An 18350-nucleotide genomic window follows, 5' to 3' on the forward strand; every position below is an offset into this window, starting at 1 on the left:
AAATGGGATTTGATTTTCTGGTACGACTACTAACGTTGGTTAGTTGAGTTATCTAACACTGGATACATTCAAGCAGATACAAAGATGGAGAGGAAACAGATTCCGCGACACAGAGCCAACGTTCCCTCATATTCTTTAACTAACTAATAGTGCACGAACCAAGTTGCGAAAACACGGGAGCGACAACTGTTCCGAGAAACGGTGAAGGAATGTCTTTTTGCTCGAACTACTATTTGTTTGTCATAAGTCTGGTTGTGATCATGATATTTTGAGCAAGAGGACGACATTGTCTCACAATATTAGCAGCATCACTGTATAATAATAAGGAAGTAGTAATGTAACGCTGTCACCACGGAGTATTAAACATCCGCATCATCCCCCGCTCGTGTTATTATCAGTCATTTATCTTCCTGCTTCATGAGGGTGGTAGGTAGATAGATAACATAAGCGGAGTAAGTAGTGCATGAGAAAAGGAGATGACGAAAATGAAAATTGGATAGTTGTTGTCGAGATATAAAGTTCTGCCAGATCGAGTACCACTCGTTCTGGCGTTCTCTCTCTCTCTCTGTCACAAAACAACAAGATTTAGTATGAAAGCCAGAAAGCAGTGTTACTCCCACATAAATACAGACAAGGAGGAGGCGAATGCGGGATCCTGCTTGAATCAGCTAAACATGTATGCATGCATTTCCCTCGAAGGAAAAAAAAAGTATTGTAATAAGAGTAAAAAGAAACATCTTTCAATATCGACAGCAGAGGAAATAGAAGAGGACACAAAAAACTAACGGGGGAAGAATAAGTCCAAAATTCGTGACAGACAGACAGACAGACAGACAGACACAGAGATGATGATGATGATGATGACGACGGTCGTCTTCTTTGAAGTTTCGTATAGGTGTAACAACTATCTGGAGTCAAAGGAGGGCGAACTTTGCCACTGTGGCTGAGGTGGCAGTATCTCTTCTCTCTTTGGAGGAACTTGGCAACGGCTTTTGGGAAGTAGACTTGGGATAAAAGGTTTTCGGTTTGGTTTGTGGGTGGCTGGCTATCAGAAAGTGCGTATGGATAGATACATAGGTAACCACCTAGAAGCAGCAGCACCATAACTCGAACTTCAATAAGTGGTCACACAGTTTCGTTCAAACACATCTTTCTACATATGAAGAATATGGAAAGCATAACGATTTTGTAAATGGATCTGTGAGAAACCACCACCATGACAAAAAATCTGACTGAAATGTATGTAGCTCCAATTGCAAGATTTTTGTCCTTGTGCACACAAATGCAGGAGATTCTGCTTAACATTCCCTTTGAGAAGTGAAAAGCGAGTTGCCCCGTGGAAAATGGAAAAGACAACTTTCTCCTTCTTATTCTTGTGTGTGAAACTCAATGAGATTCACTCCCATTCAGCACCACCACGCGGGTAGGTTGGCTGGCTATAATAATATCTGCTCCTCGCTACTGTCTCCTGCCTGACATGCTTTTATCCTGTCACTCCTCAATCCATCTTGAAAGCCAACAAGCTCATTTTTATGCATTATGTCGACCAATTACTCAAAATCCGAGGAGAAAGAGAGAGTGATTTACCCCTGGAAACAAATTGGAGAGAAAGCAAGTCTCCTTTTTCGCTGGATATTTACACACTTTTCTCTATCTCAAAGAAGAAGGTGGAGGATTTTTACTTTGACATTTGACACCACCACGCTGCTGCCAGAGTTGACTTCCTCCACTGTTATTTGTTTAACTTGAGTCATTTAATGGGGGATGGATGGTGGTGTGCGAAAGAATTTATTTATTTTTTCCTAATTTTTTCACGTCAAAATATGGCAAAATATAGAAACTGTATGTATCTCACCTGCAACCCACGCCCAGATTTCTGCCGAGAGCGGATTGAGAAAGCTGAAGAGACGTGCGGGTGGTTTTTTTGGGAGCTGGAAGAAGACAACGGATAAATCATTGCTTATTACTCCCACCCAATTAACGACGACTCATCATTTGGACTGGCTCGTGAAAGGGGTTATAAATACGGACGTACGGGCGTAGGAACGTTCGTACATATGTCTAGCAGGGTTGGCTGAGAGGAAAACCTTACCTTGAACAAAATGGAGATACCCAAGTTTCTAAAGGGTTTAGTGAAATCAATGACTTTTTCCCGTGCTGAGTTGATGGTCATGGACCCCACTGCCAAGTCTGATTTCTAAAAGAGGAAGGAAGCATCAAGTCTTGGCATGGAATTCGGAGCATTTCCTCCTCTGAAATTTACTCTCATTCCAGACATTGTTTGCTAGTGTGGTGCATTCCGGAGACTGGCCTTAATTTTCCATTTTATCATTATAAACCACACTACTACTACTGTTGCTGGGCAGAGGAATGAATTGGTTAGTTTTATTGTGCTCCATTTGTTTGACTGAAATGGAGGACAATAAGATTCGTAATTGAGGAATCGCAGAGTACGGCCTGCCAAACTGGGAGATGGTTCCGCCAACAGCCTTGAAAATACTTGGTCTTATCATGATATTGATGTGGCAGTAGGTCAATCTCTCTTCTTCTCATCATATTTTTTATCAATTTGATCCCTTTGAACTTTTATTTCCCAATTTCATTTCTAAGTATAAAGTAACGGCTAAGTATTATTATTGCCGACCGTAGGAAGCACTTACCCCGTCCAACAACTCTCTCACAATCCCGTTCCATTGTTTCGAGTCGGGATCCTCAACTCCATACTTGCCATCTTTCACGATGGATATCGTATACTGAAATCCAACCAAGTGGGCAACGTCCTTGAGCAAATCAATACAGAATCCTTCATAACGGGCGTTCCCAGTCAAATTTGTGTCCGGTTTTAACATTACGTATGGCTTTTCCTGAAAAAATTCAGTTGGCCATATTTCAAAATATATAGGGGTAAAGGAAAAAGGGTAGTTTTATGATAAAAAAGTGAAATAAATCTGTCACTCACAAGTACAGTAGTAACCCTAAGGGTAACATTAATAGTATCACGATTGCTGAAAGCATCAAAGTCATGAACCTGAAATAAATTTAAAAAAACACGATTTTTGTAAGTAAACCCAAAAATATGATCCCAGTTGCACATTTTACTTAACAAAAGTAATTTTATAACTAAAAATAATGAATTTCCTAATTTCAGTTATCATTACTACATAAAATAATGTCAAAGACATAAATTAGACAATTTCTTCGGCACCTTCGTCTAAACCTGACAAACACCGCTTGAAGATTCCACCCATGTCTACACATACTCACACTGCCTGCTGGGCTTTGTGCACTTCATAAGCGCTGATCTTTACTACGTACTTTCATTTAATAAGTAATGTGTGGTTTCTTACTGTGAGTCGTTTGGAGAGTGACCACTCCCCAACGGGTTGGAGGGAGCGGTTCTTCAACTTAAGAAATGTGAGGGTGGGGTCGTGTCGATTCCCTTCTCGGAGTTGAGCCTTCCCTGTCAACCCGTCAAAAGAGACCTGCACCACCACAAATAACAATGAGAAGAAAATCTTACATTTCATTTCATTCCCAATTCCTTGTCATCCAATGACCTCGCTGACGATTCTCCTCATTCTCATTCTTCTCGACCCATTCCCATTTTTCCATTTCTTGGAATTTCACTTGTTTGTTTTTTTAAATTTTGCGTTGCAACGATTTGTCCCAAAATGTTGCACACGGTCAGAAAGCTGTACGTGTACAAGAATAAGGAAGATGTGATAAAGATCATAGAGTTGGAAGAAAAAGATTGTAAGTCGTCATGATATTTAGTGATAATTAATATTATTGCATGTTTATTAATTCAGTGCTTATTTATTTGGTGTCTGTAGACAAGGTGGGAATCCAAACCATGTACGTTGTTCCACTTGCAGATAGTGATTATGAACCAGTGGCGACGACGGTGGGGCGGACCGTCAAGATTAACGATATAGCAGGAGTAGGTAGGCGAAGAGCAACAGAGGAGGAATGTGCAGCAAGGTAGCAAACATTGACAATTGTTTTATTGCACAAATAGCTTTATGAATTATTAAATGCATTTTAGGAGAACTTTTAAGTACGGAGTGATGTATGCCCCAACTCTCGGCTATGACCTGCATCTCTACACCAACGATGAAGAAATTGTCCTTCTGCTCAAGTGGTGGTGCCGCATCTTTATGGGAGCGATCTGTTCATTGGAGCCGTCCGAGTGCATTTCGAAATTGCAATACATTGAGGAGAAACTCAAGTACCATCTTCTCAAATTTGCCGACGTCCTGCCTCCCTCAACAGTGGAGTATATGCAAAGTTGGGGCACTACTCCTATGAAGGACCACTGGAATTTATTTGCAATTGAGCTGCAGCTCTACCAGAAAAATCCTAAAGAAGTTGTCCCTGTTCCAATGGCGACAATTAATAAAATTATGGACGCTCTCAAACTCAACCCGGATGCCAAACCCATTATTGAGGAGTTGTTTACTCTAATAGACTCGGCTTCAGCCCTTGCTGCGAGGGGTAATAAAAAATTAAGACCATAATAATAATAGTCTTAATTTTGTACAAATTATATCCAAATTAATGATGAATTTAGCTAAATTGATGCCACAGCCAGAAATCAATCCTTTTTGGTTTTCTGAAGAAAAGATGGATCAGATTGGGCACCTTGAGACAAATATCCCGATTGCTGTTGAATTGGTTGATGAAGGGATGACAGTCCTTAATGCAGCAAGGACCCGAAATGTATCTCGAACAACACTTGGAGATAATCTCAAGAAGCAGGGCATCAAGTCTCAGTTTGGCAAAGGAAGACAATTTAAAACGGGCACCAACGATCAAGTGATTACGGCGTTGGAAATGGTGAAAAAGGGGACAACTACAACTTACGATGCAGCCCGACTACACGGAGTGAAACGAAGTACAGTTCAGATGAGAATGAGTAGATCAGGTATCAAATCAACTGTTCGACAAGGAGCCCCACAACGCCACAATTACACTGCAGAAGACTTGGAAAAGGCCATACAAATGTGCGAAAGTGGAGTAATGACTCAAGCGGACGCAGCCGAAAAATACAAAGTACCACCGGGTACACTTAAGACTGCGTATTACAGGTTTGTGAACTGTTTTAATTATTATTTATATGCTTCTAATAATTTTTTTTAATATTTCATAAAGGCGAAAGAAGAAAAGCGAGGTGCAGCCAGTTTAGAATAGGAGGAGGAAAATCAACCCTACCGTTAGTGATGTAACATCTGCGTTATAATTACTTATTTGGACGTTTTTTAATAGATAAAAACAGATCAGTCATTTGTGTCCAATAAAACTTTGTAAATGTCGATACACTACATTTATATGTGTCAACGGACAGATCCGATGATACGGATCTCGCAGAGATAGTCCTTCTTCATCTTCATGTCCACTCATCCTCTCTCCCTCACGAGAAACAACAACTACACAGCTCGCAATTTTTTCCGAGAATGCAATAAGAGAGGCGGCGGAGGAGGAGGACGAGAGCCGGCCTTTGCTGCTGTTTTGTGAGTGAGTGAGACAGAGATCGCAATAAGATGAGATGTCGTGTCGAATAAGGGGGAACAAGTTGACATCATTTCTCATCTTTTATTACATTTCGGGATTGGGCAAGGTCGTAAAATAAAATGTGTGGTGGGTGGCGACGGTCGAGGAGGACTTTTGGATGTGCAGTGCGTCCAACGACAAGTATGTACAAGTTCTAACTAATACCAGGAGACGAATGGGATTATAAACTGTTTATTTATTATTCTGCAAATATGCGGCCATTTGGAGAATGCAGTAGTAATGTACTGCTCGAATAGTTGTTGTTGCTTGTTTGATGGCAAGGATGAGACTATTTTACTCTTACGGGACAGGATTGAAGGCAGGCTGCGTTGTGTAACTTTTCGCTTTGTTGTGTGGACAAGGACATTGTTAGTTGTAGTTCATGAGTGAAAGAAAGCAGAAGAGGGAAAAAGTTATGAAGTTACTTGTGTCATTGGATTGGACTGGGAAGAGAGAAACTAAGTCAGTTCCTTATTGACGTGTACAAGATGGCAATTTTATATAAAAAAAGACACAGATTTTTGCAATGGTGAGGACCACTCTACTGATGAAACCGCCTGGTTCATCGTGAGGTATGTGCATCGTCGTCACGCCGGTTCATGAGTTTGCAGGACGCACTGGATATTTATTTAGCAACGACTGCACCACTACCACCACAACCACCGAAGGATGAGACATGAGGAAGATGAAGCAAAGGACGAGTTCTCTACGGGATGATTGATTGAAAAGGTTGACAATGGACACACATACACTGTTAATATAGTTGAGGAGTGACAGCCCATCAGGCCACGATTGTTCCCGTTCACAGGACACATTAGCTGGTCGGATTTCATGGCTGGCATCAAATGACTTGAGTCCATGGCAGAAGGATAGCACACCATCGTACATAAGGGCTGCGTCAGTCTGCAACAACAACAGCAATCATTATTATTATCATCACTTCATTCAATGCCAAGTTCAATCTAAATCATCCATCACTTTACTCACTTATTCCTACTCTACTCCTACAAATAATACTGCAGAGAATGTTGGTACAGCTCTCGGCTGCGGCTACATGCATGTAATACCTCCGGAATTTTATGAGACTTGTTTTTGACACGGATGAGAAACGGATAGAAAAACAAACCAGTGTTTTCTCACCCGAAGGGAAACTAAAAGTCTTTAAATTTATTCACAAAGTTTCCAAAATCTTTCGAGTGAGAATGACATTTCATGCAAATCCACCACCACCAAAACCAACGACAAGCCGTCCCTACGTATGTACATAGACTCGAAGAGAGAGAGAAAGAGCGACTACTTGACTTGGTCGGTCGGTCGGTTGGTTGGTCGATGGACACTACTTACTTACTTACTTTTGTATACACTGAACTTTTGAAAGGTTGTGGTTGGATAGGACCCAAAATAAAAGTAAGATAACTACTTATACTGAGAGACTCTGACTGTGGTCCCTCTGTGGACAACATTTTGATTAAAATTTCAAGACTGGTATGGGCAATTATTCCACCAGAACGGAAAGCAAAGTAAGTAGAGGTGGATTACGGGTAAGTAAGACGAGGGAAGAAGAAACTACTGACTGGCTCACCTGCAAAACTTTTGAATAGCTTTTCGCATTAAATCTCTGCATATCCTCAATCGCTTTGAGATTCTGGTCCGAGTGCTCAATCAGTCTGAAGGAAGTGATGTTCACACTGTTGTAGGCAAAGTCCTCCAAGTCATACATCTCCAGGTCCTGCGGGGACGTGTGGCAATATTTATGACTTTACTTTAAACTTTCAAACCTTGTTGATTTCACGTGTATTGAGAGGATGGGTTCATATGCAGGAGGGAAATAATGCTCCGGATGACGCTGTTTAATATTCATGCCCAATTTAATTGAGGCATTAAGTGCTCCATCCGACCGGTAATTAAAAAGTTGGAGCCGCAACAGATGCCAGAATTGTACTCGCAATGGGCGTAGCTGCTGCTGGTTCAAGAGATATGGGAAAAGTCGGGTCGGAGCAATTTGCACAATAGGCCGAAATTAATTGTGGACTAGGCAAGAGTTTCACTTCTCAACGGGATGATGGCACGTATAACGAACGCCACCTCATTAGCACATTAGCTGCCCAAGTAAGTCACAGGGATTGCGACGACCTTTCCCTACCCACCAGATTTATTTTGACGGCAACAAGGAACCAATCAAGCCGTGGGGAGGGCAGGATGAAAAATAAATGGAGAAAGTTGTGTAGTGCACATGATATTTATCTATTTCTATGCCTATTCCTATATGTACCTATTTCACTCTATACCTACCTAAGAGCACCAGGGTCGTCTGACCCACCCAAGTCTGAGAAACTGGTAATGCAATATTATACGTAGGGCAATATCTACCACATATTCGTGCTCCTCCTCTGCACAGATGGGAAACGAGGTTGTCCCAATAAACGTAACCTTACAACGTTTAATCCCATCCCCAAAAAATATACATTACAAATATGCAAACAAACAAAGAAACCTCTCGTCGCGTACCAAAAATAAGTATTCCGCGTATCAGAGAAAGTTCAACAGGGCAGCAGCGGCCCAACCAGTCAGCCAGCCAGCCAGCCAGCAGCACACACAATTTATCAATGGTCGCTCATAAAAAATGTCAGTTTTTCTTGCATCTCGGCATAAATCACGCCGTCTGCAAGGTTTTTATTGCAAATACAAAGCCTCAAAGGCAGCTTGTAGAGATTCCATTAATGTGTATGAGGACAGTCGCTGCTGACTCCAGGCCTCCATGCTCCCGTGAACCAACAATGAATAAATCTTGACAAATTATTCAAACCGGATTTGTAAAGCGTAACGGAGTGAACCCTCACAATTTTTTTTATCTCTTTAGCTCATCTCCAGTAATTAATTAAACTTGCGAAATTTCCGATTCTGCCGACACAGGTTTCATTATAAAATAAAATCGCGGTTTCAATTGCAAGCCTCGTTACACAATAAAATTGGAGCAAAAAAATAGGATATTTTAATCCGGTCGTTTGTGGGTGAAGGATGCAAAATTCATGCGAATACCTATGTAGTTTTAGCAATGAATCAAAAAAATGAACAATTTTCAACGCAGGAGTGTAAAAGAAAGGTGTATAAATTGTTCTTAAAGAAAGTGAGAGAGAGAAAGGCAACTGTATTTTGTTTGCAGGATAACAACGCTTATTCTTCCAGAGCTAAGAACCGCGTGGTGGGTGGGATGCGAGGTGAGGGAAATCAGACCAACTGTGCAACAAACCCTGTTTCCATTCAAAGAAGAGAAAGTGAGAAACTCGGATTCTGGTGGGTATCCACCACCACTGCATACTGTGACTTCACAGTGCCGTATGGTGGTCTTGATTGGATATCATCAGTATAAATTCAGAGGAGCGTTAATTTTTAATTTGGGGCAATTTTAATAACTTAAGTAATTGCAATTATCTATATATTTTTTTTCATAAGCAGCCATAAGTTTGTTACGGCACTTGCCGTATAAGCCACTCCTTTAGAAACTTTGACCCCAAAAAACTCATTGTTCCCACACTTTTACTTCGGACAATAAAAGGTGAAAATGTAGCTCTTCTCAGGTAGAAAAATCTGGCATCAGGTTGTCAGAAGTAAAAGTGTGGGAACAATGCGTTTTTTAACGATTTCTGTGTATGACAAAAAACCGCCAATTTTCAAATTTTGAAACTTTTGATGCATCAAAATGTTCGTAGGGGCAGGGAAATTAGATTGGCAAATGCAACCTGTGGTCTAATTTTTGTTTTACCCAGTGTGCATTGACTTTCACATTTTTTCAAATTTCCTTCTCAAATTTCTGAAAAGGGGATGGGTGCATGTAATTTAAAAATATACATGCTAGATTTATCCTTGCACCCCGAATTCAACTTGCAATTTTTCTTATCAAATTCGGTGAAATCGACGCGAAACGGGTTTACACAGTTGGGTCAGCCTGTACCAGGTGAGACTTTCTCGTTCCGTGGAAGATGGGTGATGAATGGGCCCGCAGCAGTCACCAACTTTTCAACTCAGCCGGTTATTAAGTGGAAGCAAACATTTTGAAGGAGAGAAGGAGAGCAGCAGCTTTCTCCTCCTGTTCAATTTGACATTTGTTATCCTTTTCGTGGCTTTTTGTGAAAACAAACATCCAACTTTCAACCAGTTTGCCATCAATCAGGCAAAATCAGCAAGAAGGATATACGCATGTATGTAGGATATACCGTAATGGGCTGCATCTATCACCCAGGTTATCCAATTACCATTGCAGTAAAAGGCGTGACAATGGCAAGATCAAACGAGAGAGTAATTGGAACAGCACAACTTTTGAGTTTGGGTTATGTGTCATTATTTAGGTGAATGCACAGACTTACCAAAGTAGTAAAGTGGTAGTGATATCTAGCATCGTTCATCTGTAGTTGTAGTACCTGCAGGAGTTGCGAAATAAATGCACAATATCATTTTGCAGTTATAAATATCTCATGGGTAATTTGATAAATGTGGTTTAGTGACGACTTACAATACGGAAAAATAGAGGCAAGTGTCTGATATCAGCAATTATACTAAATATTTTACGCCGCTTTATTTCATTGAGTACGTCTCGATAACTTTTCGGGGTTACTTCTTGTGAAAATAGTTCTGAACGTTTCGAGCTGAGACCTCCCTTTTGCGTCGTATCCAACTTTTTAATAAGAAATTCCACCTGGGAGAGACCTGCAGACATCAAATCTTAAAAATTGGAAGAAAAAACACACACCACACAGAAATTAAAAGCTATTTCAGATTTTCATCTCCGTTAGTTTCTCCTCCATAAGTCACGTATTGGCCAAAAACCCACCTTCCGACTCGTCGTAGAGCAACGCGACTCGCGTCCAATTAAGAAAGAGGACCGCATCCCTGAGAGCCATGGCGAGGATGGGGCGTGAAGGTGCGAGTTTGACAGGGAATCCGTTAAACTGGAAGTCGTGCTGTGAGACGGGGCCACCTGGACCAGCACCTCCGGGGGGGTCTTGGTCATAGAATGAGGACGTTGGGAGGAAGAGGGGGAGGTCGAGGGAGAAGGCAAGCGACTTGAGATGTGATTCCAATGACACGTCCAGACCACTTGCGAACAGGGCCGAAATCCCTCCACTTATCAACTGACATCCTGACAATTTAATGAAAGGGAATTAGCTCCTCCAAATTACGGGGTTCTCCCTCCGCTGTTTGGGTGTACGATGTGTATGTGCGTCTGGTGGGATTGGTGGTGCAACACATGAATTACGTGTGTCACCTCTTCCCTGCGTATGTGTGAGGCTGACTTTCTTATCGCAAAACACTGTCACGTCGAGTGAGAGAGGAGAGAAAACCATTGCGACATGGCATACCAACTGCCAGGCGTTAAAATCTTGTTCTGAACTGCCAATCCCAGTGGTGAAAGCCACAGCAGAGAGGCGAGAAACTTCCAGGCTAGTCGTTTGCTGATGAAATGGGGACAAATGACAAAATTACGGCTGCCACCAATAATTCCCACCATTTTGTGATTGATGTTCTCTCACACCACACACACCAAGGGGGAAAGGAAGAGGAGAAGAAGAAGGTAGTAATTTATTGTTCTTTGATCTCCTTGTTCTGGTTTAATTCAGGATGGAAGACAGCAAGAAGGAGCACGACGGCGATCGCTTTGCGAGTGCAAAATTAGATTTTGGCCGAAATTTTGGAGATTTTAGAAGGAAAGTTGTGTCCGTAAACTAGTTAAAATTTGTGGTATTGTTTTCTCTCAGGAATTCTTGAGCGAGAAGAGGAGAGCATAGGAGCGGAGAGGCAGATTATTTTTCCATTATTTTATTTTTGACTTGCCACCGACCAACCAAATGTCATCAGCACAAGGTTATGTGGAACAAGACGAGCTATCATGATGACATGGTGTGGTGACATGGCAAAATAAGTTGGTGGCTTGGTTGGTGGACTGAATAATAAAAAGATGAAGAGATAAAGGGCGAGGGATGACGGAGGATGGGAGGACGCGGGGAGTATTATTATGTGATGAGTACATGTGAATGAAGTCAAGACAACTTTCTCTTTATCTCAGAAGAAGTAGAAGAAGAAGACGAAAGTTGGGAAAAAGAGGACGAGACAAGCAGGGAGCCAAACAAGGAACAAGCAATTGAGTGGGACGTAGAAGAAGCAGCAGCAGCAAAGAATAACTTGGTCGTGGTTTCCATCCATCCCGACCGTCCGACCACCAACCCACGATGTGTACAACAGTATGGACTCGATGCAAATTCCGAGAAAATTGAATCCTGTCCTCACTCCAGTTTTTCCTCGCCTTCTTCTTCTTCGCAAAACAAGTTTCACTCACTGGGAAGAAATAAGGCCAAAACTTGGAAATTATTATGCAAGGAGTCCAAGTGAAAGAGATGGCGATGATGAGGATGATACCTAACCATTTGCTTAATTCAACCAGCAGAAGCAGCAAATACATAGCTAGACGCCTCGACAATGAATTAACAAATTAGGGCTGCGGTGATGGCTGCTCGAGAATTTTGCGAAATCCGTGCAGTTGGGGAAAATTACATTTCGCGTATAAATAAGTGGAGCAAATTTGGACAAGTATTCAGCTCAGACTCGATCAAACACGTCGTCGTCCGTTTCATTCAGTGTGGACCCACTCTGGTTTGGTTCAGTTTACTTTTTCTCCTTTATCTCCTTTACTTTGTGGCTGAATGGGTGGGGGAGTAAGTACTAAAGCGAATTAACAAGTTTGGTTTTCGCCTGGGGCTTAATTACAAAAGGGTGAAACAAGTTGACTTTGCTGGAAAAGAGGCGATTACTTGGCTACTTTTCTTGGCCGGGGAGTATAGTAGTTGAAAAATAAAAGACTCGGCTTAATGAGTGGATAAACACGAGCTTTTCCTCCACCACAAAGTGATTTACTTCTACTTTTACCACCAAGTATGTAGCACTCGTATCAGGGAACGGACCCTCGACTTACTTTTCTCCTCCTAATTATTTTGAATGCAGATTTTGCCTATAATTCAACTAATATTCGAATCCAAAGTAGTCTAAAGTGCAGGCATGATGTTTTTTTTGTATATTTCTATCATTTATCTGAACAAGTTTGCCTTCAATTTAGTGAAATCTTTACATTTATTTATTTACCCAGACATAAATCTGCCTGGCTACAAAGAGAGATTTTCCCTTTGGTGTATTTATTAATTGAAGTGTAACTTTCCCCGGCCCAAAATTCTTGAGTTTTATGGGGGTGGTGGTGGTGGTGCTGATCAAGTGAGGCGTTATGATAGGATATGAATGGATACTCGTACACATTTCCATCCATCCATCCATCCATCCACCAAATCCTGATCCATCCTCGTATCCGCCAAGTGTAGGTTCCTTCTTTCCTCTGCTGGGCTAGGTTTAATCCCTCGAGAAATATTATTCTTGTCCAAAAGGCCCTCCCAGTACATGCAGGGACTATACAACACTGCCCACTTGAGCTCAACTGCATCACTTGACTAACCTCTAAATATAATCGGTTGGGACGGATGATGTGTTGGTTGGTGAAATGGCAGACTTCTTCCTTTCACAACTACTGGTGGAGCTGGACTGTAAAATCCTGGCTGCAATATTCCATCCGTTTTTTGTGTAGTTTAAATTCTTGGTGGATTGGAAACTAATGCGGAAATTGACTCGTCTTATTACACGTGTCCAAAAGTTTTAGAATATTTTGGAATACTGGATCCAAAAGTCGTCGTCAAGATGTGGATTAATTTCAGAGCGAATTTCTCAGATTCGTGTGGAAGAAGCAGAGAAAAGAGAGAGATGAGATAGTAAAACGAAAAAGTGTGACGATGTGATGAGGCATTCCACATACTTCATCTTGTGTTTGTGTACGTCCACTTATGATAGTTTATGAGTCCTACATACTTGGTTGGTTGGTGAGTGGGTGGGTCGGTTTGTCGGCGGCTGATCTAATTAGATGGCCAAGGCAGCCAAAGTTTTTTTGAGACGGGCATAATCCCACGGAACAATGGAGCGGGTATCGATTTGGAAAAGCTGTTCCGTTTCCCTCTCAAGGGTGGTGGTGGGGTCCAGTAGTCGTGCATCCCTTCACTCTTTAGTTTCGAGAGGGCCGTCTCCGTACAATTTTTGAGTATTCTGGAACATTCTTCATGGAAAATTTTCTCTCTTTTGAATATATGAATTGTAATGAAATTCTGAAAATATTCATTCAGCTCCTCACCAAGCACCACCACCACCAATCCTGAATTGAATTGACTTTTAGACTTTTATAGGTTTGAACATAAATACGTAGTTTTCAGGATCAAAGTGCGGATCACGAGAGATTACATGGTCCATCCATCCATCCATCCATCCAACTGCTGGAGGGGGAGGTCAGACCGTGATGATGGCGATATACATACATCCATTCCATGCATGCATGTAAAACCAACCGTGAACTAGTATTTCTTCTCATACGTGATTTTTTACCAAGTTCAGTTCCTCCCCGATATCCTAACCGGTATTCCTTTTTCCTCGCAGCCAAGAAAAGGAAATACCGGGAGAAAGAAGAAGAAGATTCCTTACGGCGAAGAGAAAGTGTAAAGCTATGTTTGTTTGGTGTGTTCCTTTTGAACGGTATTTTGTTGTCCTTATAAATATGCGGCACATGTAATATCGTGTGGTCGTCGTAACTAATTTTACGACTTGCTATTTACACACACACAAATTCGGGTAACTCGTATCGAAATAAATATCTACGCGATGTTAAGTCATGTTTTAGTAGGAATTCTCCCACAATTTTTACTACAAGATAACATTCATCAAAAATTCTTGAACTGTGTTTTTGTCGAATAATGGGATTGGACAGGGTATGGAAATTAGAGGAAAAAACACGCACCTATTTTCGTGGCCTGGAAGATATCATTGTTCGAGTAGTAAAGTGTGCGGTAGACAAGCGTTGTATTGTTCGCCAACAGTTTCCTCTCTCGATTCACGGAGTAGACGGCATACTTGAAAGCGACTTCAACAGGGGTTGATTTCAATTCTTCAGGAAATATTCCACCTGGAAAGAGGAGAGCAAAAATTAATTTAAGATGAAACTTAATGCTTCCAAAAAATGAGAGATGATGATGGACAGACTTCTTCCCATCGTCAACGAGGACTTCGTTCGTACGTACGCTGCTTATGTTAGAGGAGAGGAAACATTATCTTTCTCTCGAGGAACAGGGTGAAAGCTAACGATAAGTAATCAATCTCTTTTTGGACGGGAGGTCGTGAGCTTAAGTAAAGTGTACGTGTGTGTGTAATGTGTTTGTGCATACCTCTGCATACTTTGGGTGGAAGGGGTTTCGGTGTAGAATGACTTTATTACTTTATCCTCTCCTATATGACTGCCAAGACGGATAAGTAGTAGAATTAGCAGTGGAGAGAGAGAGAGAGAGCAACCACATGAATGTATTATATTAGTAAGCGACTCAAGTCGGATGCGTGAGGGAGCAAGATTATCTTACATAATGGCATATCCATCTTTATGACTTGTCAATATGGGCAAAGTCGACAGTTGAAACCATGACTTTACTCTCGTTTTTTGATGACATGTCGTCGTCTGCGTGCCGGAGGCGGTGTAAAATAAAAATGCATTACGAGAGAGAGAAAGTGCTCTTCCTTCTCCTTCAAAGAGTTTTGAGAATCATGCACTTTTGTATCCAAATTAATTTTGCGGCGTACAATTCCTCCTCCTCCGACAAGAAGATAAGGTATTAAACGTCAAGTGATAAGTGGGTTGTAATGCGAACGCTTATCTTCAATCTACATCTCGTTGTTGTATCCGTGTTTCGTGGTGATTTAGGAGGGTAACGACTGCTGGTGGAAATTAGAGTTTGCTTCTCCTTCTTTCTGCCACGTTAGCATCGCAGAGAGAAGAATGAGAGAGGGAGAGATTAATTCAACCATCATACTTAACACGTAGACGTTGGTTGCCGCTGTCCTGAGCAAAGGAGGAGAGGACACTAACGGGAAGAAGGTGATAAAAGGGTGATGGCCCACTTTACAGCTTATCAACCAAGTCATCTTTCTCAATCCCTCAATAAAATTACCTTTCCGTCTCCTTCCTCCTCCTCGGCGCAACCACGAGCAGATTGAGTTTAAACGACTTTCACTCTCGACCACTCTTTCCCATTTCCATCAATGTAATTAAACAGTTGGGATGACGAAATTAATTTTTAGTTTCCTTAATAAATTTGTATAAAGTACGGGATAATTACTCGAAAACGTTGAGGGATGCAGGGATGCGATGGAGTTAACGACTCAAGAAGTTGACTCGTACACGAAGGGAGGAGGAGAAAGCGTCCCAAAAGAATATGGAGAAAGAGCGGGTGGTGTGATGGTGGTTGGTTGGTGAGCGAAAGCCATTAAGCCCGGATTCGCCATTAGTATTGAGTTTAGAAGAAGTTGTTTGATGTCGTCCGCTTTTGGCCCATCGTCTTCTGGTGTTTATTGATTTAAGTTTTTATGAAGGCGAAAATAGCCACGAAGCAGGCAACGTGTATGCAGCAGGAGCAGCAGCCATGCATGGCAGGAAGTAACAGGAAGGAAGGAAATCGCCCAAGAAGAAGAAGAAGAAGAAGCACACAGTCAAACTCGCCTCTTCTGCTGTCATTTTCCATTCATTCATTTCATCCGAGAACTGTTGTGCACTTAGAGAGAAGCCGGTTGAAAGGCTAATAAGAAATCAATGGGGTGCTTTCTATCCGCGCTGTTGTGTTCGTGTCACCAAGAAGTGTATCCTTTACATCATCATTTCCACCAACTTTTAACGGGGCGAATCCCACATAAAAAGACATCGAGCCATTAAGACGGAATGGAGTGGGCAAACGGCGCAAGAAATCCACAAATCCGGTCCAAGAATATTCACAAGTGGTGTTTGTCATGGAAAAAGGTGCCATCAATATGCACTGATCGACAAAATAATGTGTGCAAGTGTCACTCGCAGACGGGTTTCGACCCAGATTATTTTTTAGCAAGTTTTGCTCTGGTCAGTCCGACTTGGAATTCGTGATGTAGTGCCACCCTTTTTTCAAACGGGGAAAATCCTAAACTTGAATGTCCTCGTAAATGGGAAATGTAGAAGAAACAACCTCCTCGACATGATTACTATGCACATTAAGTCACCCGTTTTCTCGACTATTTTTAACTCGTATTACTTAGCAGAACTGAACTTGATAATGAAAAATTGCCAGAGTGATGAATCTCCACTCTGTGCGAGGACAACGAGAAAATCACAAAGGCGCTTTTTCTCCACAAAGATAACACATTTCATTGTTTCTATTTTCAAACAACTTTTACTCCTCTCCTTTCTTCCAACCTATCCATTAAAGAGTTGACAATGAGGTTTGCTTTACTACTCCACGTCCACCACCACCACAAGAATTTAAGTGCAGTTGTAGTTGCGAACTTTTTAATTCATTCATTTTTTTTACCATGAAGCTGCATAAAGTCAAATTGTGCGTGGTACAAATATCTACTGCGTGCATACACCCTGAAACATTAACTTTTCGAAATTTATATCCCCACAAAATTTATTTATTCTCATCAGGTTTATAAAACTTTTTCCTCTTTTTTCCTCCACTGCTGCGTACGTACATATGACGTACACATTCTTAATTTGGAATTCAGAGTCCACTATGACCGCGAAGCGTTGCTTCGCCAACAACAAAGCGATGAGGGTGAGGAGAGCAGTATTTAAAGAGAAAACGGAAGAAATACATTTTTTCGGGATGGGTGGTGCTGGTGGTTGTCGTAGGATTGGATTGCTGAGCCAAATGAAGAAGCAACTTTACTTTCTCTTCATTTTTTCTCCCAGTCAGTTCTTGAGCAAGCATTGCTGTAAGTAATCCCGTCCTTTCTCCACGTCCAACAAATAAGGATGTGCATTGGGTTGTGGCATAAAAACATGTACGTCGGCGAAACCTATAACTGGCAGCATGGCTACTGTTGCCCATTCACCATCCACCATGCAGCATCGCATCGCTGACCCAAAGCCAACTTTGCTTCTTGGCTCATTCATGATGCCCATTTCAAGGATGGGTGGTGTGCAACGTCAAATGATAAGTAAATATGACAACCAAACTTTGCCCTGCCCGTCGTCCTATATTTACCAATAATAATGATCATAATAATAACATTATGTGAGGGTTGCGCAGTCAATGGTGGCTTTTAAGTTCCCAATATTGATTTAAATATTTTCCCACAGAGAGATTGAGTACTGCGTGAAGGATGGAAATTCAAAAGCAGTCAGGACATATTTATTTATAAGAGAAAAACAAGTAGGAAGTCAAATGCGTTTAGCACACAAAGGAGGAGAACAACGACGATTGAGACAGTTTGGACATTCCCGGATTTCGGTGCCTGTCATCGCTGAGGCTTTACGATTTATAAAGACACGCATGTAATTTTTGAAAGTCTTTGTTCACTAATCCCCAAAAACTGGGGGATGTGTGGGTGGGTTGCTACTGAAGAGAATCCATGACTGGGAAGCTTTGCTTTGTCGTATGGATTGTGATTGTGAGAGCTGCGTCCACTGGACTAAATTTAGTTTTGTTTGTAAAAAAAAATTCTAAAATCCTCATTCTATAAGATGATTACGAACATGATGATGAAAAATGTGGGTTTTCTCAGAGTTATTTATTTTATGAGGACATGAAAATGATTAATTACAGATATTGGATGCAATATATACTAAATATTCTTATAACTATTTAGTCAACAAGATTAACAAACGGCGCACATTTGGGGCGAATGTCTCTCTTAGGAGCACTTGACTCAAC

At 41.4% G+C, this 18350-nt stretch overlaps 2 protein-coding genes across 3 annotated transcripts in view; one reads left to right on the plus strand and one right to left on the minus strand.

Moving 5' to 3' along the window:
• The window catches only part of LOC110850866 (glutamate receptor ionotropic, kainate 2), a 34993-nt gene that overhangs the window by 9466 nt on the left and 7177 nt on the right, over positions 1–18350 (minus strand). The window contains exons 2-12 of one of the 2 annotated variants that reach the window (XM_035852977.1): positions 14423–14587; positions 10379–10687; positions 10061–10254; positions 9915–9968; positions 7133–7279; positions 6301–6453; positions 3348–3482; positions 2960–3028; positions 2661–2864; positions 2093–2197; positions 1856–1931 (exon numbers count right to left, since the gene is read on the minus strand). In XM_035852977.1, the coding sequence (XP_035708870.1) occupies positions 1856–1931; positions 2093–2197; positions 2661–2864; positions 2960–3028; positions 3348–3482; positions 6301–6453; positions 7133–7279; positions 9915–9968; positions 10061–10254; positions 10379–10687; positions 14423–14587 (1611 nt within the window). Of the gene's footprint in view, positions 1–1855; positions 1932–2092; positions 2198–2660; positions 2865–2959; positions 3029–3347; positions 3483–6300; positions 6454–7132; positions 7280–9914; positions 9969–10060; positions 10270–10378; positions 10688–14422; positions 14588–18350 lie in introns of both variants that reach the window. The other variant, XM_035852976.1, reaches the window with a different exon arrangement.
• On the plus strand, positions 3821–5557 carry LOC118436040. The gene is made up of 4 exons (XM_035852978.1): positions 3821–3981; positions 4046–4494; positions 4571–5087; positions 5152–5557. Exons 1-4 carry the CDS (start codon positions 3854–3856, stop codon positions 5183–5185), a joined length of 1128 nt encoding a protein of 375 aa, XP_035708871.1. The 5' UTR covers positions 3821–3853; the 3' UTR covers positions 5186–5557.

Source organism: Folsomia candida, unplaced genomic scaffold (genome assembly GCF_002217175.1).
Source record: "Folsomia candida strain VU population unplaced genomic scaffold, ASM221717v1 Fcan01_Sc006, whole genome shotgun sequence".
In the NCBI taxonomy this organism is placed as follows: domain Eukaryota; kingdom Metazoa; phylum Arthropoda; class Collembola; order Entomobryomorpha; family Isotomidae; genus Folsomia; species Folsomia candida.

What these genes read in the sequence shown, in the direction of transcription:
- LOC118436040 (XM_035852978.1), top strand. Translation starts at nt 3,854, where the DNA reads ATGTACGTTGTTCCACTTGCAGATAGTGATTATGAACCAGTGGCGACG. An exon ending in GAGGAGGAATGTGCAGCAAG is followed by an intron (nt 3,982 to 4,045) that starts GTAGCAAACATT and finishes AATGCATTTTAG; the next exon opens with GAGAACTTTTAAGTACGGAG. An exon ending in TTCAGCCCTTGCTGCGAGGG is followed by an intron (nt 4,495 to 4,570) that starts GTAATAAAAAAT and finishes TGATGAATTTAG; the next exon opens with CTAAATTGATGCCACAGCCA.